This window comes from Myripristis murdjan, chromosome 22 (assembly GCF_902150065.1).
Source record: "Myripristis murdjan chromosome 22, fMyrMur1.1, whole genome shotgun sequence".
Lineage (NCBI taxonomy): Eukaryota > Metazoa > Chordata > Actinopteri > Holocentriformes > Holocentridae > Myripristis > Myripristis murdjan.
The window spans coordinates 11,014,773-11,041,195 of record NC_044001.1 but is presented as its reverse complement, the minus strand read 5'-3'; the positions used below and the strand labels follow the sequence as shown (position 1 = coordinate 11,041,195).

At 43.2% G+C, this 26,423-nt stretch overlaps 1 protein-coding gene across 1 annotated transcript; it reads left to right on the top strand.

Annotated features, from left to right (window-relative positions):
- The first annotated feature begins 93 nt into the window (after positions 1 to 93).
- Positions 94 to 26,034, top strand: atr (ATR checkpoint kinase). Its single transcript, XM_030081765.1, has 48 exons — positions 94 to 146; positions 322 to 413; positions 1,276 to 1,428; positions 1,539 to 2,458; positions 2,957 to 3,099; positions 3,218 to 3,385; positions 3,933 to 4,096; positions 4,240 to 4,392; positions 5,320 to 5,518; positions 5,676 to 5,932; positions 6,182 to 6,378; positions 6,683 to 6,783; positions 6,989 to 7,160; positions 7,618 to 7,773; positions 7,906 to 8,100; positions 8,756 to 8,851; positions 9,017 to 9,106; positions 9,390 to 9,485; positions 9,739 to 9,869; positions 10,355 to 10,498; positions 10,709 to 10,802; positions 11,588 to 11,713; positions 12,269 to 12,475; positions 12,649 to 12,762; positions 12,887 to 13,002; positions 13,239 to 13,359; positions 14,005 to 14,142; positions 14,942 to 15,113; positions 15,468 to 15,634; positions 15,919 to 16,083; positions 16,635 to 16,726; positions 17,091 to 17,182; positions 17,546 to 17,723; positions 17,996 to 18,181; positions 18,346 to 18,505; positions 18,781 to 18,960; positions 19,426 to 19,568; positions 19,932 to 20,029; positions 20,411 to 20,640; positions 21,394 to 21,528; positions 21,736 to 21,936; positions 22,395 to 22,538; positions 23,032 to 23,182; positions 23,371 to 23,527; positions 23,803 to 23,956; positions 24,335 to 24,486; positions 24,893 to 24,998; positions 25,547 to 26,034. The coding sequence occupies exons 1-48, from the start codon at positions 94 to 96 to the stop codon at positions 25,718 to 25,720; spliced, it is 7,833 nt and encodes a 2,610-aa protein (XP_029937625.1). The 3' UTR covers positions 25,721 to 26,034.
- Positions 26,035 to 26,423: the final 389 nt, after the last annotated feature.

Genomic DNA, 26,423 nt, shown 5'->3' with positions numbered 1-26,423 from the left:
TCATGCGCCGGTGTCCCGACCACCGGATAAATTCACGATATATTTCGTGGTAAAGTTGTCACGGTAGTGTTAACATCCCGTGTTGTCCAGAAAATGGAGGGACTGGAAATGTCAGCGATGATACCGGCTCTCCAGGAGCTTGCCAGGTGACTGACTAGCTTCACCGGATAAGCTAAGATGCTAGCACATGTTTAACACACAGCGAAAGGATGAAACTGCTTGAAATGCGCACTGTTTAACACTAACTAGCGTTTATTACTCCTTGAAAGGCTTTGGTTCAGTGTTTCCCTGAGTAACTTTACACCCTGTCGGTGTTTGCAGCGCCGGTGAAGCTGAGTACAGCCGGGCGGTGCAGAAGCCTCGACAGATCCTGTGTCAGTTCATTGACAGGATCCTGACCGATGTGGACGTCGGTGAGTCAGCGGTGTCCGTCCAGACAGAGACAAGTGACTGCTGGATAATAAGAATAGCTTGTCTTTGTCTCCTCTTAAATTATTAAGTTACCTTCCCGTCTTCCTCAACTCGATTTGATCACTGCTTTGTTCCTTTAGTTTTGTTTCTGCTCAGTGTTTATTGTAACTTTCCCATTACACATGCAAACTCACAGAAATTAATTTTAAATCCTAGTGGAGGTCCCAAGGTTTGCAAAGATACCAATCATGCAGGGAAATGTGTATGCAATGATGCACACATGTACATGCTTTGCTTTGTTTTGTACCGTGATGCTGCAGCCCTAAAACAATGGCATCTTTGATTTGAATATTTCACTCAGTATAAGCATGATGAGGCTTCAGTGACGTGCTGCCACCAGCAGATGCAGAGCATGTATGTGACAGTCATACAATATGAAAAGTAAAAATTGAAGCTATTTATGGGCATGTATGTGACATAGTTTATTATACAAATTTATTATTTTATTTGGTTATTTTATGGGCATGTATGTGACATAGTTTATTATACAAATTTATTATTTTATTTGGTTATTTTATGGGTACATTAAAGGAGAAATCGGTTTTAAGGGGTGAAAATTTTGCTAAGCTTCTTCCAGACTGCACACTATTTGGGTGCCATGAAAAGTGCATAAAATTAAATAATTACTATATAAACTGCCATTATCATTATTATCACTATTAAATCATGCAACATGCATATTATGACAATTTAAAGTTCTCTGTTCATGTTTTATGTTTAAATCTGGCTTTCATTCCCCGTGATGAAAGCTTAATCCAGTTTTGCACGTTAATCTAATCCAGTGTCATGTATGTGATCTCCCAGTTGCTCTGGGTCTGAGTAAGAAGTCCAGCTCGGAGCCTGCCTGTGTGATGCTGCTGGACTTTGTGCAGCACATAATCAAATCCTCGTCTCTGATGTTCGCCAACCCTGCCTGCCAGCCTGCCGAGTACAAAGACACGACACAGAGCTGCATCGGTGAGTCTTGTGAAAATCACGTTTAGATAAAATCACATACATTTTTGTGTTGCTTCTGTGAACTGTGAACTGTGACACGTTTTTCTCATTTTTCATGTTCCTGGATTCAGAGTTCAGTAGGTGGGTGGTGGGCCGGTTGCTCCGTGTGGCCGCTTCCCCGCACTGCGATGTCATCCACGCGTCGGTCTCCGCCGTGCTTTGCTCTTTACTGCACACACTGAGAGTCAGAGCACCGGTCATCTTCAGCTGCCTCACCGAGGAGCTGATCGGGTCGGCCCAGGACCTCAGCGACATCCTCTACAACCACGTTACCATGCTGGGAGCTCAGGGACTCGGAGGAGGCGTTCACATGCAGAGCCGCTGGCCTGTAACAGTCGAGCGCTTCTCCGTCCCACCTACATGTGGCTCTGCCTACCTCACCCCGTCCCCCCTGCTTCTCTCTTCACCTGCCGCCTTGGAGTCGTTGTTCGTCGTGGTACTCGGTGTGGTGACAGACGTGCTGAGGGGGATTGTCTCCCGCCGCGATTTGGCAGTGGCCTGGGAAACGGCTTGCTTCATCCTGGCCAACGGCAGCGTCCGGCTGAGGAAGATCTCCATGGTGATGCTGAGGGAGATGGTGGAGCTGGGAGGGTTCCCCGAAAGGCAGGGCCACGAGTTCTTCACGGCCTACCTGCATTTGCTGGAGACACACTCTTACACGCAAACTCACGCAGGGGTAGACGAACAGCAGCCCTACGAAGGTGAACTGCTGAACCTGACGCGGTGCGTGTTCCAGTCGTCTGGCGTTTCTCACACGCACACGCCGGGGTTTGAACCCATCCACCTGTCGCAGCTGTTTGAGTGTGTGTGTACTCTGGGAGGGGCGGGCCTCACATTGGGATCAGAGGTCAGCGAATCACTCTGCCTGCTCTTCAGCTTCCTGCTATCCGTTGCCTCCGGATACGAGAGCGCCGCATTGCTCAGGAGGCAGAGAGTCACTGAGGTGTGCAGGACTCTGGCGCACACTGTGGGAACAGACAAGCAGGCCGAGGTACGATCACGTTCCCCATGTGTCTTTAACTCTCTGTCAGATTCAGTTAATTTCACATTCATGTTTTATTAGCATAATAAATTTACAGTATTGCCAAAGCACGCTGGATCCTTAGTATGAAGGCTGAATAATGTGAATATTATCAACAAAATAAACTCAGTGTTAATGTTTGAAATGGAAGAGGAGCTGTAAAAGTAAGGGTGTGAATCTTTGGTTTGACTGATGATTCTCTAGCTGGTGATTTGCTTTAACAATATCTTTTCTTTTTTCATTTTTCCTGAATTGGCATTTCCACACGAATTTAGGCCAAAGCCAATTTCCTTCAGCATATCAGTGCCAATTGAATCAATGGAAGTTGTAATAAGAAGCGAAATAATAACAAAAAAATAAAAACAAGTTTATGTGACTTTTATTTGGCTCTCTTTCTATCAGTCTTCTCCGCTCTTTCTCTCTCCCTCCCTCGCAGTGTAAGAGGTCTGTGGTGTTTGTGTTTTGCAGTGTGCGGAGGGCTTTCTGACAGCTGCGCTGAAGGCCGAGGTTGCCATGGTGATGCAGGAGTTAGAGGAGGGAGAGACGGTTGCCAAGAGACCCTGTTTGCCTGTCACCCAGTCAGCCAGCAGCACATCAAAAACTTCACCCGCGTGAGTTTCATATCCTGAACTCAGTCTGTTACACAAGTTGTTTGTGATACTTACCCTGATATCACAAAAAATGAAACAGCAGTGACTTACTGATGTTAAAATGTCTGTGTGTCTTCAGGGAGGTGGACATGCGTGTCCGGAGCGACGTTTGGGCTGCCGTGAACGGCCGGCTGGAGGAGCTGCTGACCTTTCTGAACTCTGACCCCGAGACCCCCCGGACTCTTCCTGCTCTGGAGGGTCTGGCCCTCATCCTGCACCTGGCAGCCCTCTGCTCCTCGCCCACCAGGTAACACAGGAGCAGGTGAAATAGGCACAGGAGACTGATTCATAAAAGTTAGTATTGTGACACTACCCTGTCAGTGCACCGTGATTTTAGCATTTAACATCCCCACAACCCAGTGTGAAAATCAGTTTATTTTATTTTAGGTGAAATTCTTCTTCTACAACTTACTAAATTAAATGTTTTATGTACATGAATCGCACAAAATCAGTTTTCTTTCTTGTAGAAATTATTGTAAACGGCTGCAGCTGTCACAGTAGTCAATATTATCAGGTGACGGCACAAGCGGAATGAGAATGTGCTGTAGCTTTTGCTCTCTAGGATTTTTCTTTTTTGCTGTAGACTCTCTTTTTTGCTCTTATTTTTTCTGTATTTCTCCATTTTCTTGCTACACAAGGAATCATACACAGTCACAAATTCAATTCCTTTTATCACCATAGAATAAATTCACACTAAAATGTCAATTCTTTGCTACAACTGTGTTTCTCATCAGCACTATGTGTTTGTTTTTTGTTTGTTTGTTTTTGTTTGTTTTTTTTTTTTACTTTGTCAGTCCGTCTCCTCTCCTCTGGGTGAGCACTGAGACTCGGGGCAGAGCGCTGAAGAGCTGCCAGTCAGTATTGGAAGGCGGGGCTGATGTTGTGTCAGACCACGCTCACATTCAGTCTGTGGTCCAGAACACCGTGAGGGTCCTAGACTCCGTCCTGTACCTGACCGGTAAGAATACAAACACAAAAACACACATCACACAAACTCACATCGTCTGCACCCACATGTGAAAGAACTGATATGCTGATGTGTGTTACTCATTGACTTTGTTTCTGTCTGACGTGTGTGTGTGTCTGTGTGTGTGTGAACAGTGAGCAGCCAGTCTGAGGATGGGCTCCAGCGGCGTGTGTGTGCCCTGCTGTCTCTGCCATGGGTGTGTGAGTGCAAGTCTCTCCCAGCCTATAAGAGCTCTGGATTCCCCTCCAGTTTGCCGGCCTTGGCTCAGAGACTGACCTCATGCTACTGTGAGTATTCCTGCCGCATCACAACCCGGAAAACAAACAACACATAACATACACACACCCGTGCTGCAAACCTGTGTAAATATGGCTTTGAACAGAAAGTTGAGACAACATCCAGAGTCGCTCATATCTGCTATCTGGGTCATTTCATGAAGTCTGGACCTAAATATTTTATTTCTGATATCAGCTCAAAACAGTTTCTAACGTCGGTTAAAAGTGAATTTTTACTATGCAACTATTTCACATAGCAAAACTTTGGGGATTGACATCACATTTGAGAAGCTAGAACCAGAAAATGTGGAGATTTTCTTCTTAAAAATTACTTAAAACGATTAATCAGTTATCAAAATAGTTGGTGATTAATTTAACCCTTTGGCGCATAGCGGTCACTACAGTGGACAGCTCTTTAAAAGTAATTTTCTCCTAAATGCAATGGTTTCTATGGTGGAATTGCATATCAGCTGTTGAAATGCTCTCTGCTGCTCCCCTCTATCGAGGTTTATGCAGAGACGGTCAGTTCTTGTTGCTGAAAACGTATTAATACTAGTATCATGACATGGTAAGACCAGTCCTGCATCCTTAAAGAAGTATGGAGACTCACAAAAGTGTTCATGCCCTAAGAAGAGTAAAAACACATTAGAAAAAAATCTTGACTCAGGCTTTTATAATTCATGCATGAAAGGGTTAAAAGTTGGCAGCCAATCGACTATCAGACTAATTGTTGCAGCTCTGATGAAATCATTCACTCTTTGTGTGTGTGTGTGTGTGTGTGTGTGTGTGTGTGTGTGTGTGTGTGTAGCAGCGGCAGAGGAGGTTAGAGAAGCAGGCTCGTGCCCAGAAGTATGCCACCATAAATTCACAACCCAAAGTTCAGTAATTAAATGTGACAGACACTGAAATAGATGTATGTGTGTGTGTTTGTGTCTCCAGCGCCTCAGGTCCAGGCAGAATGTGTGTCGCTACTGGCCCTGCTGCGTCGGGGTGTGTGTGACTCGTGGCGCGTGTGTGTGTTTTCCAAAGTGCTGCAGGCTCAGGACGAGGTGGTGCGAGCTGCGGCGGTCAGAGCCTTTCCTCTGCTGCTGCACCACCTGGGAAACACACACCACAGCCTCATCAGCACTACCCTGCTGTACGTATACACACACACTTTAGCTTTTAATTTGCTCACATCACTTGATTTATTGATTTTCTTTTGCGTAGAACTAGGTGACAATGTTTTGAAATGCGCTGTAAGATTAGAGGTTATTCTTATATTTATGGTGTTTAATTGCATTGTTGATCTGCAGGCCCAGGCTGCAGGACGACTCAGAGCGGGTGAAGAAGGAGCTCGCGGCCATCGTTGGTCAGCTGACCTGCATCCTGTCAGAGCTCTCCCAGCTCACTGACAGTCACACAGAGCCCACTCCTCTTCCCAAAATCCTCTGCTCTCACCTCAGCTTAGCCCCCAAGCATGCTGGGAAAGCGGCGGCATCGCTTGGAGCATCTGTTATCAGACCCTTCCTGCCACTGCTGAGACAACAGGCTCCTAGTACTGTTAAACAAGGTGAGGAGTTAAAGTGGGGTGTTTTCTTCTAAACAGACCTGCATGAAAGTGCTTTTGGCAAATTGGAAAATTAGTAGAAAAATAGAAGCGTCTGCTAAATTGACTTGTTGTTTTGTTTTTTGGCACTCGTCGTTTATGTCCTGTGTGAAATATCCCACTCATCTTGTACAACAAGCTGGTTTAGTTACAAGATACCGATGGTTTTCATTGATACATTATCTGTGTCTGTGTTTATTTCCACTGTCCCAGCTTTCATCGAAGCCCTGCCTCACCTCTGCCAGCATGTGAATCTCGTTGGCGGAGACAGCGACTCCCGAGCCGCTCTCTGTGCTCTGATTGGTCTAATGGAGGATCCCGATTCACAGGTCAGACTGCGCTTCAGCCAGTCAGTGCGCTTCCTGCTCACCGAGCCCAACCCAAACCCTGAGCAGGGCCTTCTCAGTGAGGTGAGCAGCTTAAGCAAAAAGCTACACTGATTTTTAGAAAAGCTAAGAGGCATTGCTTTTAGAAAATGATGGTGATTCTCTGCTGTGACAGAAAAAAACACAAATGTCAGTGAATATCACATTGAGCCCTGTTGGCCAGACTGGATTAGTATGCCACTGAAAATTTCTGATATTAAAATTAAAGGTGGCTTTTGGGTGTTGAGTTTTATTATCTTTTGGCTGTTGTTGTTGATGGGAATGGTGGCTATAATGACGATGATGATGATGATGATGATGACGGGTGTGTCCCTCGTCTCCATCCCAGCTCCTGGTTGCACGCCTGAAGGAGGCATTCAACAACGCCAAACTCAGCAGAGATGACGACCTGCGCAACACTCTCATCCTCACCACTGGAGAGATTGGCAGGTATAAAGCGTCTTTAATAATTAAATCCATTAAATCATGTCTTAAAACATATTCTTCCTATGTAGCTGTTTGAATTTATGTCTTTTATAATTATTTGAATGAATGTTTGATGCCTGGAAAGTATTTTGTGCCTCTTAAGTGCATCTTAAAAAAAAGTAGTTGGGTTTAATTTATTTGTTCATCTGTCTCTGTGCTCCTGCGTCAGAGCGTCCCAGGGCAGCTTGGTGTCGTTCTCCCTGCTGCGGCTGCTCCACTGTCTGCTGTCCAAGTCGTCCTCAGTGTCTGTGGCGGCCTACACTCAGATCAGAGCCCTGGCCACCGCCAAGGGCCTTAAACTGCAGACCCTCTTCAGCCAGTACAAGAATCCCATCTGTCAGGTATAGTGTGTTTTAAATTGAGAACAATCAGTCAGTTTTATTTGCCATGAACAGCACCAGGGAGTCCTCTAGTTTGTCCTTTTTTCTCAGGATTCTAGGAGATTTTCAGACATGGAAGTCTGACACGTCTGTTTTTCTGTGTTTGTTAATACTGCAAAAAAAAAAAAAAAGGTAAACCTGACTGCAGAGAGCATTTTCTGTTCATCTACATGCAGGTTACACCATGCATTGTCATGATTGCTATTAAGGGACTGTAAGCACATCGTTTGCATTATCACAATGGAGTATTTTTCCGTAATATTGCATATAAAAATGTTTTGAGCGTTAGGGAGAGCTTTGAGAGACCCCAAAATGTTTTATATGGTCCTGTATCTGTTTCCCCACAAGAGAAAATTCAAATTGCTTCATTTAATGTCAGTTCTGCTGTTACAGGCTTTTTCTTCTGCTCTGTGTTTAGTTCCTGGTGGAGTCGCTGCACTCGCGTCACGCCTCAGCCCTGCGGAGCACGCCGGACCAGAGCAGCGAGTCAGCCAATCAGAGGGAGCTTGCCCTGGACATCCTGGCTCAGATCGCACATGCGTTCGATTTCCCCGACCTCCACCGCTTCCTCACTGTACGCTCAGTGCCACACACGACCACTTTGAAATGCACACAAGTAGAAACACAGAATAAAAAATACATAACTAGATGTCATGTTTGGCTGAGATCATCACGTGCGCATGTCTGTGCCTGTTTGTGTGTCCAGCGTACCCTCCAGGTGCTCCTGCCCTACCTCGCGGCCAAGGCCAGCTCCACTGGCTCCGCCCTCATCCGCACTTTAGCCAATGAGCTGAAGGCCAACAGGAGGGAGATTCTGATCAACAACTTCAAGTACATCTTCAGCCATCTGGTCTGTTCCTGCACCAAGGAGGAGCTGGAGAGGGCTTTCCACTACCTGCAGGTATTGTTAAATTATCAGCCAGATGACAGACAGTATCCCACATATTATACACACAGATGCCATGGTGACAAAAAAAAAAAAAAAAATTAAAGCACTGCTACCCAATCACTGTGACAGAAAAGACCTTTGGGGGACGTTTAGCATGATGGGCTGTTGCCCAAAAAAAAAAAAATACATGATTGATCCCATAGTGTTAAGATACTCATGAATATTTATCAGCAAGTGAGCTCAAAACTACAACTCAATGATTGAAATTAGGCCCAGCACATCAACAAAATACAATAAAACAGACAAAATATTGAGTATTCTGTCTCCACTCAACCCCTTGGAGAGCACTACAAGTTTCGCAGGGCCAGTAGTTGATGGTAAAGTTGACAAATGACTTGTATTTTTCTTCTACTGAGGTCATATAATGACAACAAAAAACGGTGATATGAACTTTTGCTCTGCTTTTATATCCAATATTTGGGAATTCAGTTAGTAAATGAAAAGCTTGGATCATAAAAACAAACTTAACTGCTCTTTATTATTTCATTTTTTGTAGTGAATTGAATACCAGTCCAAAAATAAATGGTTTGCCCTCATTTTTTTTAATAAGATTGTAGAAACTTAGATTAATATTTGTAGCCCTCCCTAATGTTGTGTTGTCTCTCAGAGTGAGACAGATATTGAACTGGGCTCTCTGCTGAGGCAAGACTTCCAGGGTCTTCACAACGAGCTGCTGCTACGCCTGGGAGAGCACTATCAACAGGTCCACACACACACACACACACACAGTGTTTTCTTATTCATTATGTCAGTTTCATATTTTCTTGTTGATTCTTAAGTGCATCTGTCATGGATTTACTTGTGTTGTTTAAAACTTGTTTTTGTTGCCATCCTTGGAGCTGACGTGTGTGTTTGCATGTGTATGTAGGTGTTTAACGGCCTGGCCATCCTCGCCTCCTTTGCATCCAATGATGACCCTTACCGGGGTCCCCGTGACATCACCACCCCAGAGCGCATGGTGAGCACCCCCAGATAAAGAGTTGTACTTGCTGCTTAAAGCTGAATCTCAGAGTAAATCTCAGGGACGTCCAATGTGGCTGCCAGAGGGTGTGTTACAGCACCTGAAGTCCCTGTGTTCTCTTTTATATTTGTATAGTCCATAATTATTTTTCATGCTCCATTCTGTTTTTGTTTTCTGTTTTTACACAGTAGACATACTTTCTGTGATCTCTCTTGAAACCCAACTTTCAATTTTTCAACATTTTCCAACCAACCTTTTCTTTGACCTTCCTTCCACCAAGGCGGACTACCTGCAGCCGAAGCTGCTGGGGATTCTGGCGTTCTTCAACATGCAGCTGCTCAGCTCCAGCGCAGGCGAGAAAGACCGCAAGAAGTTGGTGTGTAGCCCTGATGAAAACAGACTGTCAACAGACTTAGTAGCTACATATCATGACATTTATTCTCTCAGTCACAAGGAGTACAGGGCCAGTGTTTGATGTCAGTATTGTTTAGCTGAAAGCAGCAACTTACCTCAAAGTATTGGCCAGGAAAGGTGGTAAATCTTCCTAACACAGCCCCAAAGACCCTTCACTGAGCCCCTAAACAAACTTAAATGTCAGTGTTTATAGGCTCTTTGTGTTTTCTGCACAGGTCTTAACCAGTGTGATGGCTCTGATGCGACTCATGGGCTCCAAACACATCAGCTCTGTCAGGGTAAAGATGATGACCACGCTCCGCACCGGCCTCCGATACCGAGAGGACTTCCCTCTGCTCTGCTGCCAGTCAGTAGATACACACACACACACACACATATACATACACACCACACATTCACACATTTTAAATCCTCAAGGAAACAGCATTTAAATGGTGTCTTGCTTCTGTAATTCAACATATTCAGCGGCTGACACAGGATGTTAGGGTGCATGTAATCTTAAATGCAATCCATTCCACACATGTTCATCAAACAGTTTATAAGAAATTACAGCCTATCGTGCATTCAAAAGCAAGCTGGGGAGTTATTTCTTTATTTTTGAGTAATGTGCCTCTGTTTGAATGCCTTGGTTTGTGTTTACGATCTATCCTGGTCGTTTGCTGCTGTGCTGTTCTGTTTGGTTTTAGGTTTGTGCTCCACGCCACAATGTGCAGAGTAAATCAATCTAAATCTGAAATCTGCATCAAAACACACGCTGCGGCGAGTGATTTCATGGCTTGTGCTTCAGCGCCTGGTTGTGTGCTTCTCACTTCCTGCTTCCTGTGTGGACAGGACACTGGAGTGCTTTGTGAGGAGCGTGGATCCCGCTCACCTGGGCCCTCTACTGAGTCACGTGATCGTTGCGCTCCTCCCGCTCATCCCTCTACAGCCCAAAGAAACCGCTGCTATCATCCGCTTCCTCATCCTGGACAACAGGTAACACACAATGTGAGGTTTACAGACAAATGAACAAGAAAACTTAATGTTGTAAAAAACGCATCGCTGCCATGCTGTGTTTTCCATTCCTGAATTAAAAATTTGCGTGGATCTTTCTGTATTGAATTTGTTTCGTGACCCTCAGGCAGTTGAGGCTTATTAAAGGGACACTTCACCCGTAATGGATTATCTTTATTCGATCTCCCACAGGGAAGAGGTGCAGGACTACCTCCATGAGATTTACTTCCTACCAGACCACCCAGAGCTCAAAGACATCCACACTGTCCTGCAGAACTACAAGAAGGTCTGTACGAACTGCATGATGATCATAATGGTGATGATGGTGATGATGATTATGAAGAGCAAACTGAATCACGGTGATGGTGACAGAGATTATTGGTCGGCGGTAGGACTGGGTGATTTAACGTTTATCATCTTTCCTTTGAATCATATTGCGATGATCTGGTGATTTGGGGATATCGTGACCCACATTTCTCCTGACTAAAAACAGGTGATAACAAGAAAATATCCAGTAAAAATGGACAAAATTAAGCATTTCAAGGAATAGTATGCATATTTTAGAGTTTTGTATGATATTACAGCGAGCATTTCCATTCATTTCAGTGTGATGAACATTCATTTGATCTTGCATACATGAGTTATGTCATAAAATATATTGATAATGAAAAAAACAACAACTTTTGAGTGTCATTGATATGGTCCAGCCCTAGTTGACAGAGATGGTGTTGATGTTGATGATGGTGAAATTGAAAGTTGTGATTTGATAAGGATGATGAAGTTTAGTCACACTTCACTTTAGAGTAATGCTGACGATGATGATGATTGTAGGAGATCAGCGTATTTATGTTAATTACAATATGAATAATGATATTATGTGAGTGATATACTGGTTTTGATAATATTTCAATTAACTGTCCAGCCTTAGACTGAAGGCATATTTGTTGTGAAATGTCATTGAGTATTCCTTCCCTCATTTTCCCCCTAAATTTGAATACCTCATTGTTTATCGGGTAGTAATAATGACATCCATTAAAACTTGATTATGCTGATTCATGCTTTCCTGTCCAGCTGACGTCCAGCAGCAGCGACTTGGCCGCGGCGCTGCAGCTCTCCATGAGGGCCGTTCAACACGAGAACGTCGACGTCCGAATCCACGCTCTGACCAGCCTCAGGGACATGATGCACAGCAACCAGGTACACACACACACACACACACACACACACACACACATTTCCCTACAGGCACTGATAAAGTATTTCAAGTTTCATTCAATTAAAGTAGTTGATTGTTTTGAGTCATTTACAGTACAGCTGCAGCTAACAATTACTTTTTGTTATTGCTACATCTGTATTTTTTTCTTGTATTGTATATTTAATGTATACTTCGGATTAATCATTCAGTCTTTAAAGTGTGAAAAAATGGAAAGTTATGGGAAGTTAGCAGAACCCAAAGTGATGTTTTCAGATTGCTTCCGTCTGACCAGCAGCCAAAAAAAAGTATTTATTTTGTGACAGTATGAATCAAGAAAAGTAAGCAAATCTTTGGGATTTTTTACTTGATAAAAGACTAAAAAAGTTAATTAGTTCAATTCAAATTACTTCATTTTCTGTGAAAGGTAAAAGACGATTCCACTCCACAACCAGGGGGATTTAAATGACGACACATTCTCTCTGTCACACACACTCTCACCCAGGAGCCGCCCAGCGTTGCAAAGTCAGAGTTAACGTGTTGTGTGTTGTCGCTGTCAGGAGTGGCTGCTGCGGCAGGTTTGTGCCAGCGAGTCGGTGGAGCCGGTGATCTCCAGCCTGGTGGCGGTGCTGCTGAAGGGCTGCCAGGACTCGTCCCCGGAGGCCAGGCTGCTCTGCGGCGAGTGTCTTGGGGAGCTCGGGGCCATTGACCCTGGACGACTGGACCTGTCGCACACACACACCCACGGCGACCGCAACATCTTTGTGGTGCAGTATTCCTAGTTTGCCTCACAGCTTGACATTTTAAAACACAGATATTTATCATCTCCTTTATATACACAATACGGGACCAGTTTCATCTCTGTACAATGGTTAATTTAAAGGTATAATTCGCAAAATACAAGAAACTAAAGGTAATTGTATCTTTCCTTGTGGTGTAGAGTGGAGTTGACGATCCCAACTTTCCGTACGAGCTGCTGACAGAACTGACCAGAACATTTCTGGCTTATGCCGATAATGTGAGAGCACAGGACTCTGCTGCTTATGCAATGCAGGTACACACACACACACACACACACACGCTGGAAGTCCTACAGGTTTTCAAATGACCCAATATTTAGTGTGTCTGTCTTTCTGTCTCTATCATTGTTTCTACCGTGTGTGTGTTATTTGTTTTAGGAGCTGCTGTCCATCTTTGAGTGTCGTGAAGGTCGTATCGACTCACCGGGCCGCCGGCTGTGGAGGAGATTCCCAGAGCAGATCCAAGAGATCCTGGAACCTCACCTCAATAGCAGGTAACCATGTTTACACACACACACTCTCACACGCAGTGACACTCAGGCATGGAAATCCATCAAGTCAATCTTTGTCCGCCTTTCTCTCTTCCCTCCTCACCGGTCCATTCTTCACTTATTCTGTCCTCTGTATTCCTCCTTTCTTCTCCCTCCTTTTTCACTCTTCCTTACCTTCCCTCGTATCCTCCTCTCTTCCTTCCCCCCTCCTTTTTTCCTCTCTCCTTCTCTCCCTGCAGGTATAAGAGCAGTCAGAAGGTGGTGGACTGGCTCAAGCTGAAGAAGCCGGTCTACCTGAGCAACAGAGGCAGCAAGTTCTCGGACTGGTCAGCCACCTGGGCCGGATACCTCATCAGTAAGGTCAGCTGATCCCCCTCTCTCTCACCTGAAGCTGAACAGATCAACATCAGAGCTTTCCACTTTGACTCCTGAACCGCAGATTCAGTTCTTCACCCGCTACATGGGGAATTTCCCCACAGACAAACCTGTCATAATGCTCATCACAGCACTTCATGTTATTTTTGCCCATTGATTGTCAAGTAAATAGGAATAAGCACTAGTATTTGAATTCAGCCTGAATTACTGGAAAGTAATATAGTAATATTTTCTCTATACTGACCAGTCTTATCAAAATTTGCCTTTTTTAGAACTATTTTTTTATTTTCAACAAAATTGCTACATAACAAGAGAATTACACATAATACCCTATTAAAAATCAGAAGGGTGAATATTGTAATGAGAGAGAAGAAATGAGGAAAACAGTTGACATTTGCATAGAGTGGCAACATTACCATAAAAGGGGGAAAAATTGACATAACTGGTTATACGTGTCCATCAACAATTTTGACATACACTAAAAATGTCTGATAAATATTTCCTCTATCCATCCTATTAAGCACATTTTTGTCTCTGTGTCTGTCTCAAGCCATGCTGTCACATTGGAGGCGTCTTTAAATCATTCCAGTAGTGTTAAAAATGATCTGAACCGGTGCTGTTGTCTTCCAGGTGAGACACGAACTGGCCAGCAAAGTCTTCAGCTGCTGCAGTTTCATCATCAAACACGACTACAAGGTCACCATCTACCTGCTGCCTCACATCCTGCTCTACATGCTGCTGGGCTGCACGCCTGCAGAGCAGCAGGAGGTAAGGACGCAGCTGTAGTAAGCACATTTTCTGAAGTACGCTTTTGAGGCACTGGCACTTAATTTTAGTTTGATCCTGTGAGACTATTACTTTTACTGCAGTACATTCCAGTGAACAATATTGTATTTTTTTCTGTACTTTATTTATCTGATGGCTGTACTAGTCATTAGAGAAGCAGAAGTATCACTATTGCATGCAGAACATCAAATCTGATGTGTTAGAGTGTAAACTAGCCAACAGTACATGGAGCAGTGACTGCTACAACATTAAAATACTTAGAATTTTACTTTTACTGGAGAATTTTCCTTTATTTTGTAACTACTTTCACTGAGGTAAAGGATTTGAGTTCAGCACGAATCTGTATACGATATGAAGTTTATGATTTGATATATCCACAATATGATGGAATAAATTAAAGTTGAGTGACAACAAAGTACGACTGCACAGTGTTACTTTTTATTTCTGAGCCACAAAAGATTCTTGGGCTTCCTGTAATGTGAAGAATTAAAAAAAGCACAAATAATATAATTTTGATGGAGAGCTTGTGAAATTTGTAAGGAGCAAGCCATCTCATTTGTGATGACTACAATAGCATAAAATGTTGAAAAGATAGTGATTCATCTTTCCATCTTGCCCCATGATGTGCATTATCTAATTTTCATTGTGAAACATTGAACATATTATATTTCTGACTGCTGTCCATAGTGTAAAAATCAGTTCTGTATTTTTATCTGTTGGTAAAAAGTAAAAACATGCAGTAGAATCATCTTTTAAGCAGTAATCTCATCCTTCCCTCCAGGTGACAGAGGAGATGCTGGCCGTGCTGACGGAGCGTGACGGACGAGGAGGGGGGCGTGTCCAGGACACAGCCTCCAGCCTATCACAGCTCAGCACTCAGACAGTGTTCAGCATGCTGGCTCACCTCACGCAGTGGAGCCGCCACATCCTGTCGTCCAAGTCCAAACAGAGCGGTAAGCAGCACATTCACCTGTGTAAAAGCGACAGACCCTGTTAATCAACCAAGACATAGAAAGATTTGTATTTATGCAGTCAATGGGATATAATAAAGACATTTAAATTCTCTTTGAACAATAACATTTGGCATTTGTGGTGTTTTTAAACTTATAATCTGGGAGTTCCACATTTTTGCTAAGCTTCTCTTTAGTGTGTATCTTTTTGTCTTAACAGAAATCTTTACAAATAACTTTAAACATATGTAAGTTTAAGTAAGTTTGTTGTTCGCTAACCTGGATGATTAAATGATGGTTGAATAAAAATGCTAAAATGAACATGTTTTTGTCTTTTGTTTTTTTGTTTGTCTCCAGAGAGTGGGGAGTATCAGCGCGTGGTGGCCTTCTTGAAGGGTATTCCACAGGACGTCCTGGCCAAGGCCTCGCTGCGCTCCAAAGCCTACACGCGTGCCCTCATGCACTTTGAGTCGCACATCCTAGAAAACAAGGAGAACATCCAGGACCATCTCACCTTCCTGCAGGTCGGTCGACAGGTTTCTTTTTCTCTGCTTCTCCCTATGAATCTATACACACACAAAAGGAAGGTTGCTTAGTTCAAGGATTTTATAGAACCGTAAAAACTAATAAATCAGAGTGAAGAATTCATTGTGGTTCTTTTATTCGGTTATTTAAATAATTAGATTTGATTTGGGACATTTCCTGCATTCTTAAATGGTTCTTGGTAGCATGATTTAAAAAAAAAAAAAAAAAAAACAGCGGCTGAGAAAAAGTTTTCTAAAAGCTGTTTTCTGATTGGATGGTGCAGACGTTGTACGCGGCGATGCATGAGCCTGATGGGGTGAGGGGGGTCAACGCCCTGAGGAGGGAGGAGCCGTCGCTACGGGAACAGATTCTGGAGCACGAGAGCATCGGCCTGCTCCGAGACGCCACCGCCTGCTACGACCGCGCCATACAGCTGGAGTCAGACCAGGTACACACACACACACACACACACACATATATACAGGACATGCGCTCACAAAGAATCATGCTCACACACACACACAGCTAGGACAACTGACATGTTTCTTCACTTTGAACATCTGAGTAATATTAATAAAAAACAGCTTTGAAGGTACAATATGCAAAATATGTATACCATTGATAGTTTCAGAATTCTCTTTAGCAATGCCAGATTTGTCTTTAAGTTTGGTATGCTGAAACTTTTAGGTATCTGCTCAATTTCAATTCCCAGGTCAGCAGCCAGGAATAAAAAGTGCATGAGTCAGAGCCAGTGTGCTCTGAAATATTGAAGTGCTCATAAAATATTCAATGTAAGAGAGAGGTGCAAAGACAAGAAGTTTGAGAAGTAAACTGAAAGTGACCGCTGCTGCTGCTATCAGTACTATCAAAATATTATCATCTGTAACTGATGAGGGATGATGGTCGGTGGTCAGCTTCAATCAGCTGTTATCGTTACATCTGTTTCTTTTTTCCGATTCATTTCTGTCACTTTTAATTTTATTGTTATGTTGAGTGTAGATTGGTCACTACCATGGCGTGATGACCTCCATGCTCGGTCTGGGACAGCTCTCCACTGTCATCACTCAGGTCAACGGAGTCCTGGCTAACAAGTGAGACATAAACACACATACTCATCATTCCTGCCTATATACTCATTACCAAAGGTGCTGTTTGAGCAGAGTGAACTAGTGTAAGTGAATAAATCCATTTGTTTTATGTCTACCTTAACTGTTGAAATGTACTATTTTGGTGGAAGTTTGGCCTGCTGTTACCTGATGGCTTCTTAATTCACATGTTGTTTTATACATTAATAATCAATAAGATTATCAACCGAGGACACGAATAAGGTACATACTCAAATGTACATACGCCTTTGTATGTATTTGCTTGGCAGTTAAAGTGACTCTAGTGTAAATTTGACTTGACCTTGTCATTAAAGCTCCACTGAGCTGAACTGTGTGTGTACACATTCAGGCCCCAGTGGAAATCAGAGTTAAACGCCTACAGAGTGGAGGCAGCCTGGAAGCTCAGTAAATGGGACCTGCTGGAGGATTATTTGAGCTCAGGTGAGCAAATAACACACAGATAATAGTAATAAACTTTGTTTATATAGTGCTTGCGCTAAAGTAAACTACACAAAGCACATTGCGAAGACCATAAAAGCATAAAACAGAAGCATGACAGGAGCGCACATTTCAGGGAAGGAAAGGATGAGCTGAGCCTTAAATGCAGCTATAACTTCTTCCTTAAAGATTGACCAGTTCACCTCAGCTTATAATAGCAAACAATTTCTTCAGCTGTCATCCTTATATTTGATGTTCACTTTCAGTTTTTGTGATGTAGCTGTCACTGGTGCTGTTTTTTGGGAAGCAAAAAAATTTTATTGCTAAATTAAGGTCCATGTCACTGCCTTGTCTCTGCGTCTGCAGACCGTCAGTCCAGCACTTGGGGTGAGCGTCTGGGTCAGATGCTGCTGGCTGCCAAGAAGGGAGATGGAGAGACTTTCTACGACAAGCTGAAGCTGGTGAGGAAGGAGCAGGTTGTCCCGCTGTCGGCCGCCAGCTACGAGTGTGGGACGTACCAAAGAGGATACGAGTACATCGTCAGGTGTGTGTTTGTGTGTCTTTGTGAGTCTGTCTCTTTGTTTTAATAGTGGTATGTGTGTTGCAATGTGTTCAATGTTTTGCGTATCTATTAATACACCTGCTAATATATACCATTTATCTCCTGTTATCTTGATGTTATCTTTTTTATTAGGTGCTAATAATACTGTTTATTTCTCTCTCTATCTCTATCTCTCCCTCTCTCTCTCTCTCTCTCTCTCTCCCTCCCTCTCTCTCTCTCTCTCTCTCTCCCCCACTTTGTGTGTGTGTGTGTAGACTCCACATGCTCAGTGAGTTGGAGCACTCTTTTACAGAGCTGCAGAAACAACAAGAAAGCTCCGCCCCCAGCCTCAGCGAACTGCCCCGCCATTGGTCAGATCGACTGGAGATGACCCAGAATTCCTTCAGGGCCAAGGAGCCAATCTTGGCCCTGCGTCGCTCCCTGCTCAGCCTCGCGTCAGGGTGAGGATTCACACAGAGACACACCATCATACTTTTCAGATGTACTAAAGTGTTTTTGCACGTTACTTTACTTTGATCGCCCTCGTTTCCAACATGTTTGCTGTCACACTGGATGAAAGCATCAGTCGACAGCTAAAATGTAAATGTTAACGTTTGTGTTGCAGGCCTGTGTGTCAGGAGCTGGTGGGGGAGTGCTGGCTGCAGAGCGCCCGGGTGGCCAGGAAGGCAGGACACCACCAGACGGCCTTCAACGCCTTGCTGAACGGAGAGAACACACATCTGGCTGAGCTGCTCACCGAGAAGGCCAAGTGGCTCTGGTCCAAGGTTCATAACTGATAAACGGACAGTTCAGTCAATACAGGAAATTAAAATTTTGGGATATGCATGTTTTATAAATTATTCTGAATGAGCCCTTTATAGGAATTGGTTAACTGGTTGACATTTTGAATGGGCTGAAATTACTCCAATTGAGATTGGTTTGAAACTGAATTGCACTGTGGGGGAAATTTGTTTGCACACACACTGCACACATACAAACACACATTTACCAACACCAAACGACATGGATACACACTGTTCATGTGTCCGTCTGTCCACAGGGAGATGCGCACCAGGCCCTGATAGTCCTCCAGAAGGGCGTGGCCCAGTGTTTCCCTGACGACCAGCCCGTGATAGACCCCCGCAGCCTGCAGACCAAAGGCAAGGCCATGCTGCTGGTGGGACGCTTCATGGAGGAGACGGCCAACTTCGAGTCCAACGCCATCATGAAGGCATACAAGGTACCAGCCTGGATATTCCCTAAATTAGTATGGAGGGTTAATGTTCAGCTGTCAGAGAAATAAATCTTGCTTCACACTTACTTACATCGTCAGGGTGACAGATACTCCGATGAAGGCAGGAATGACGAAACATGTCGGTGGGTGATCGAAATAAATAAGATAAATTAGATTTTGAGTCACTGGTTAGCACCTTATTTTGGTTGTGCATTCTAATTGAACTATTTGACCATTTGACACTTACTAACCAGCATCATTAACGTCAATAGTTCATCTGGCGCTAAGATTGGAGATGTATTTGACAATTATTTTGGCAATGCAGATGGGCTGGTCTCCCAGCAGCAAGCAACAGAATGAACAACAGAGTGCAAAATCTATTCAAGTGTTTCCGGTCAACATTCATATCCTCGTATGTACTTTTGAACTGTGCATGGATGTAAAGTGTGTGTTGTTTTGTGTGTTTGCTAGGATGTGACGAACCTTCTGCCAGAGTGGGAGGACGGGAACTTCTACCTGGCCAAGTACTATGACAAAGTGATGCCCATGGTGACCGACAACAAGCTGGAGAAACAGGGAAACCTCATCCGATACATCGTCACATACTTTGGAAAGTGAGAGCAGCTTTGTGCATGACGTTCATTTGACAACATTGTGCTGACAGGAAGCTGACATCAGCATTATGCTTGGTGTGATTCTAATAGCAATCCATCCATTAAATTACAATGATTTTGTTGGTGTCATAAGAAGTGGACATATTTTTGTGGTAAAGAAAATAATCTTGTAGTTTTGAACTGAGAAGCTTTTTCATTGTGTTTTTTTTCTGTTCATGCCATGATCTTTATGGTATTTTCTATGGCTATGTGCATCAGAACGAATGCTATTATTGTTATATTTAGTAATACATGTATTATGGTAGAGTTATTACTATACTAATCGATTTATAAAGGCAATTAATGGACTTCTTTTCCCTCCAGAGCCTTGCAGTTTGGAAACCAGTACATCTACCAGGCCATGCCCCGGATGCTTTCGCTCTGGTTGGATTTTGGAGCCAAAGTGTATGAGTGTGATAAAGGTGAGTGTGTGAGCAAGTGTAAAAACAAGATCCACACACTTTGGTCATTTGAACACAGGACGTTTACAGCAAATTTACTAGCAATCCTGCCTGTTGGAGTTAAAGAGTGACTACTTTCTATCATTTTGCAGACAAACTATGTAATAGTTGATGTGACTTATATTATGAGAGTTTTACATGTTTAATACACATTTAAACTCCATAGTTTGTTTTTTGTCCTTTTGTTTTTTGCATGGCCCCACCCTTTCCTGTGTATAGCCAAAAAATAACCCTAAGCCCTTTACATGTGATAAATTAATAAGACAGTGAATATGGTATAAGCGAGGGTAAGTTGTTTGCTCCATAAATACATTTCCTCCTACATGCCCTGGTGCCCTGCAGCTGGGCGAGTGGACAGACAGATGCGTTTGGAGCTGGGTAAGATCAACACGGCGGTGAGCGAGCACTGCACCAGCCTGGCGCCGTACCAGTTCCTCACCGCCTTCTCCCAGCTCATCTCCAGGGTTTGTCACTCCAGCGACGAGGTCTTCACCGTCCTCATGACCATCGTGGCCAAGGTCCTGCTGGCGTACCCTCAACAGGCCATGTGGCTCATGACTGCTGTCTCCAAGGTAGGATGTGTGTGTGTGTGTGTGTGTGTGTGTTAGAGTTAAATCCTTCAAGGCCAAATCATTTACTTGTCATCAAAGAAAGCCTTATTGTCTCATTGTCTGCATGTTTGAACCACATATAGATCAACTGAATGGTTTAGTTTTCTTGTTTATTTTTTGCGCTGTAATTTTCAGATTTAAAGGTAATGAATATTGACTCAAAATATTGGTAGCTATCGGCAGCTCCAGTTAAAAAACAATGTAGGTCCTAAAGAGCACATATTAGTCAAACCCGATTGTGTACACTGATCTGTTAGTTCATAGTTAAATTCCCCAAACAAACCTTAAAAATTTTAATTATACATATATTTTATGCGGTCAGATAGGTCTGAACAGTTCATCAAAATATTAGCAAAATCAAATCAGCCCAGTGCAATATCAGGTAAAATGTATTGTGGTGTTTTGTGGTGCTACAGAGATGCCCTGGCCAACAAATCTTATTTTTCAGATGTAAGATAAACATTGTTTTGGTGCAAACCTCAGCGAAAATTGCATCATTATCATTTAACCCTAACCCAAATGAATCGCAGTTTGATTTTTTTTTTTTTTTTATCCATATTGTTCAGTCCAGCTGTCAGAGATAAGAAACCAATTGTGTGATCATCTAAAGCCTGCCCGCTTGAGCTCCTTCAAAGCATATGAATCTTGAAGAGCATATGTATGAAATAATGTGTCCCTGCCCCTGACTCGTGTGTCTGTGTGTTTTTGTTTCAGTCGTCCTACCCCATGCGCATGAACCGCTGTAATGAGATCCTTAAGAAAGCCATCAGCCTCAAAGACTCACTCGGGAAATTCATCGGAGACGTGAACAGGCTGACAGACAAGCTGCTCGAGCTCTGCAACAAGCCGGTACACAGTGAAAAACAGAATTGCATGTCTTCAGATAATCTGTTGTCTGGTCATTTGATTACATGAAAGGACACATCTAAGAAGAATGGAATATAAATAACAATAGAGGTTCATCTCAGCGTACACAGCCATCTAAGTAGTACTGTATGAATGTTTGTACAGCAGAATGACGTTGTAATAAGAAATACAAATGGGTGTGTTTTCCAGGTGGACGGTAACAGCACCACCCTCAGCATGAGCGTTCACTTCAAGCAGCTGAAACGGCTGGTGGAGGAGCCGACCTTCAGCCAGATCCTCATCCCGCTGCAGTCCGTCCTCATCCCCACACTGCCCTATACTGGTGGAGCAAACACGCAGCACGACGCCTTCCCTGGCCACTGGGCCTACCTCGCCGGCTTCGAAGACTCAGTAAGACAAGAGAGAGAGAGGGACAGAGGGTGTTTCACCAAGCACACAATCTCTGTGGAGAGAGATGAGCAAAATGGCCAATGACAAACATTAATTTCATAACTGTCGCTTTATAACTGAGTCTGTGTTTGTGTTTCTTTGTGGTCTGGCGCAACTTTAAATATTCTACTTTCCATATCTCTAAACAGCATTTATGGCATTAAAGTTGTAGTTAGTTAGTAGTTGAGTCACAAAGTGAAAAATGCATTGTTTTGAGTCAGTGTCTACATTTCTGTCAGTCATTCTTAGTCTCGCTATCTCTGTATGGACACAGAAATCGAGAAGATATTTCAGTTTCGCATTCAGTTTTGGCTCACATTTCCAATGGATCTCCAAATCCAGTCATACAACTCAGACCGAAGTAAATGACAACTGTAACCTATTTGTGTGTGTGTGTGTGTGTGTGTGTGTGTGTCCAGGTGGAGATCTTGGCCTCCTTACAGAAGCCCAAGAAGATCTGTCTGAAGGGTTCTGATGGGCGGAGCTACACCATGATGTGTAAACCTAAAGACGACCTCAGGAAGGACTGCCGACTCATGGAGTTCAACTGCCTCATCAACAAGGTGTGTGTGTGTGTGTGTGTGTGTGTGTGTGTGTGTGTGTGTGTGTGTGTGTGTGTGTGTGTGTGTGTGTGTGTGTGTGTGTGTGTGTGTATGGTTGTGAATGAGTGTGTTGTGTTGTCTTGTGTTGCTTGAATTTTAATGTGGTATTTTCAAGATTTGAAAATTTTGAATAAAGTGCTTGAAATGGCTTGATATTATTATTATTGCATTACTTTCAATGCATGGGGGTCAGTGACACAATTGTATATCAGACACATGAACATGAGAGAATATTTAATTTACCATAGTTGTAAGGTGCTGGAAAAGCTAGAAAGTTTGAAAATACACATTGAACATGCATGAATGTATGAAAATGTGAAGAACCCTGTCTTATTGTTATTAAATCTTTTTACTATTTTATTCTAAGTGAAATAATGTGCATATCTGAGGGAGTAGTGGTCTTAGATTAAATGGAATTATTATTGTGTGTGTGTGTGTGTGTGTGTGTCTGTAGTGCCTGCGTAAAGATGCCGAGTCGAGGCGGAGAGAGCTGCATATCCGTACCTACGCTGTGATTCCCCTCAACGAGGAGTGCGGCATCATCGAGTGGGTGAATAACACCGCTGGACTGCGACACATTCTCACCAAGCTCTACAAGGAGAGAGGTACACACACACACACACACACACACACACACACACACACACACACACACACACACACACGCATACACGCAGTCCCAGTGCTCCAACCAAGCCCTGTGATTACTGAGGTAGAAATAAACAAACTCCTGCCAAATCAAATATGATGTAATATTGTATGTTGTTGTGGTATATGTGTGTGTGTGTTCCAGGTATCTACCTGTCAGGTAAGGAGCTGAGGAAGCTGATTCTCCCAAAGACGGCTCCCTTTGAGGAGAAGCTACGGATACACAAGGAGGTGCTGTGTGCTCGACACCCCCCCGTCTTCCATGAGTGGTTCCTCCGGACCTTCCCTGACCCGACGTCATGGTACGAGCCACCGCAGAAAAACTCACCTGCCATCAAATTGCCATTGATGTGTGCATCTGTGTCTGTGTGGCCATTATATCTGAGAGGATCACCTTAGAGTTTTGGTTATAACAATCTAGGCCTTTTTGGCTAGTCTGTAAATTGAAAAGGGTCCATGTTAGGCTTAGTGTCAGACTTAGGATTAGGGTGAGGCATGTATTTGTGAGGACTAGGGTTGGAGGATCAGGAATAGGTGTTAGTCAGTGGAAGGTTTTCACAACTAGTGCTGCTTGCAGGTACAGCAGCCGCTCCGCATACTGCCGCTCCACTGCTGTGATGTCCATGGTGGGCTACATCCTGGGCCTGGGAGATCGCCACGGAGAGAACATCCTATTCGACTCATTCACGGGGGAATGCGTTCACGTCGACTTCAACTGCCTCTTCAACAAGGTTTGCACATGCTCTTGCGTGTTGGTGTCAAATTGATGTTTTTATTTGCTGGGAAAAAGTTAAATTCAAGAAATGTTAAAGTCTTTTTTGCTCATGCTTTAATTGAATGTGAGACTTGTAATGCACCACTTGCTCTTGCAAGATGACTGTAAATGTAATAGAAGGCACAGCAGAATTATTTGTTACAAACTAAATAAAAGTTTTGTTAAGTCATAAGGAAATTGAGAAGTGGATTACCTAGATTTTTTTAATTAGTGGGTCATGAATTACAGGGAACCCTTTTTTTTTAATAGTTTAATGAAACCCAGCAATTATTGTTCCAACCCTTTTTCAATTTCCTTTTTCTCCACCTGCCCTGCGTCCCTCTCTCTCCACTAGGGGGAGACGTTTGATGTGCCAGAGGTGGTTCCCTTCAGGCTGACCCAGAATATGGTCCATGCCATGGGACCCATGGGCACTGAGGGCCTGTTTAGACAAGCCTGTGAGGTCACATTGAGACTAATGAGGGACCAGAGAGAGCCACTCACAAGGTACACATGCACACACACACACACACAGACAGACACACTGTCTCATGTATCAGATTGGTCTATAAAAGTTTATTCCATTATCTGAGCAAGAACATGTAATGTTGTGCAGACATGTATCTGTATTCCCCATAAAACAAATGCCAGTATGTTGTAAAGAGCCTTGGGGTACAATTTCATAATATCTACAAATTTATTCGGTAAACATACAAAGAGCAGAAATTGATTTACTTCACTAGAAAACTGAAAGTGATGGATCGTTTCATGTTGCTTGACAGACTAGAAAGATTAGAAATGCAACTATAACTACACATTAACTAGAGAAGAGAACTAGAGAAACTCTTTTTTTAATAATAATTCACATAAGAAAGCAAAACATTTTCTTTTGATTTGTTTTTATTCCCCTCAGTGTCCTTAAGACCTTCCTTCATGATCCACTGGTTGAGTGGAGCAAACAAGGCAAGGGATTATCTAAAGCTCAGGCCAATGAGACAGGAGAGATAGTCAATGAAAAGGTGGGTACAAAAAGTCACACACACACATATAACTGCACATTCATACAAACAAGAACAAGCACCGATCTTTTTATTAGCGTTGGGCAGCACGATGATGTATGGAGACCAATCAAAGAACCACAGGGTTCCCATTCCCTTGTCATGACTTTCTGTGACTAATATGTTGGGTTTCTATAACCTGTATGACTGCAACATGAGATTTTTTTTCGTTAACCAGAACACTAAACACACTTCAGATTCAGAGGTCTTAATAAAGCTGATAATTCAGTTTTAGTCTGCAGTGAACGAGCACATAATTTAAACACAATGAGAAATAAATATTACATCTGGTCAATTATTAGTTAGTTTGTCTTGTTTTCTTTGCATCTATGATATTCCTTGATTTGTCCCAATAACTTATTAAATTCCCTGACTTTACCTGTCTGGACTAGACTTTTTCATGACCCCTGGGAACCCCGGTTTTGCATTATTGTTATTCTCATTACTGTATTGTGATCACCATCCATATCTTCTCTCTCTCTCTCTTTGTCCCTCACCGCACCTGTCAGGCCAAAACACATGTGTGTGACATCGAGCAACGGCTCCAGGGAGTCATAAAGAGCAGGAACAAAGTTCTGGGCCTGCCTCTGTCCATAGAGGGACACGTGCACTACCTCATACAGGAAGCCACCGACGACAAACTACTCTGTCAGATGTATCTGGGCTGGGGGCCCTACCTCTAACACTCACACACACACATACACACACATACAATGTTCAAGACAGCTCATGGATAATTCACGGTATTTAACTGTCATGCAATACCAAATAAGTCACATTCGCTATGAAGGGAAAATAGTGCGCTCTAGACTATTTACTGTATGAGTTAAGACACTGAAAAGTATTTGAAAGCCTGTTGGAAAGCATTTTGGTTTTCTGTAATTAATCACCTAACAGTGCCTGAATTTTCCTGATACGGCAAAACCCACTCACCTGTTGTTCCAAGCAAGCTGAAACAAACCAAAAAAAAAAAAAAAAAAAAAAAAAAAAAAACAGAGTATGCAGGCACATACAAACACAAAAGTTTGTTATTTATGTACAATTCTGCTTTTTTTCATGTTCTGTTGTTTCCAGTGCTGTTATTAATTTGTTGTTTAATATTTCCTGGAAGTGAAGGATCTCTGTAAATACCCCTGTAATAAAACAGCCTTGCAGTTTTGACTCCTTTTGTTTATCTGGAGCAAGTGCATCCTGTTAATCTCTTAACCTTGCATGTGGAAGTCACTCTGTCATATGGTTTTAATCCCATCTCTCCCCTTGCACATGCCCAAAGGTCCAGGCAGCTCACCTTTTGTCACCTGACCACCAGTTAGAAGTGTTTGCTTGCAGAAGCTGTAAGAGGATTAGGGAGACGGCGTGATGGCAACAGTGCGAAGTGACTGATGA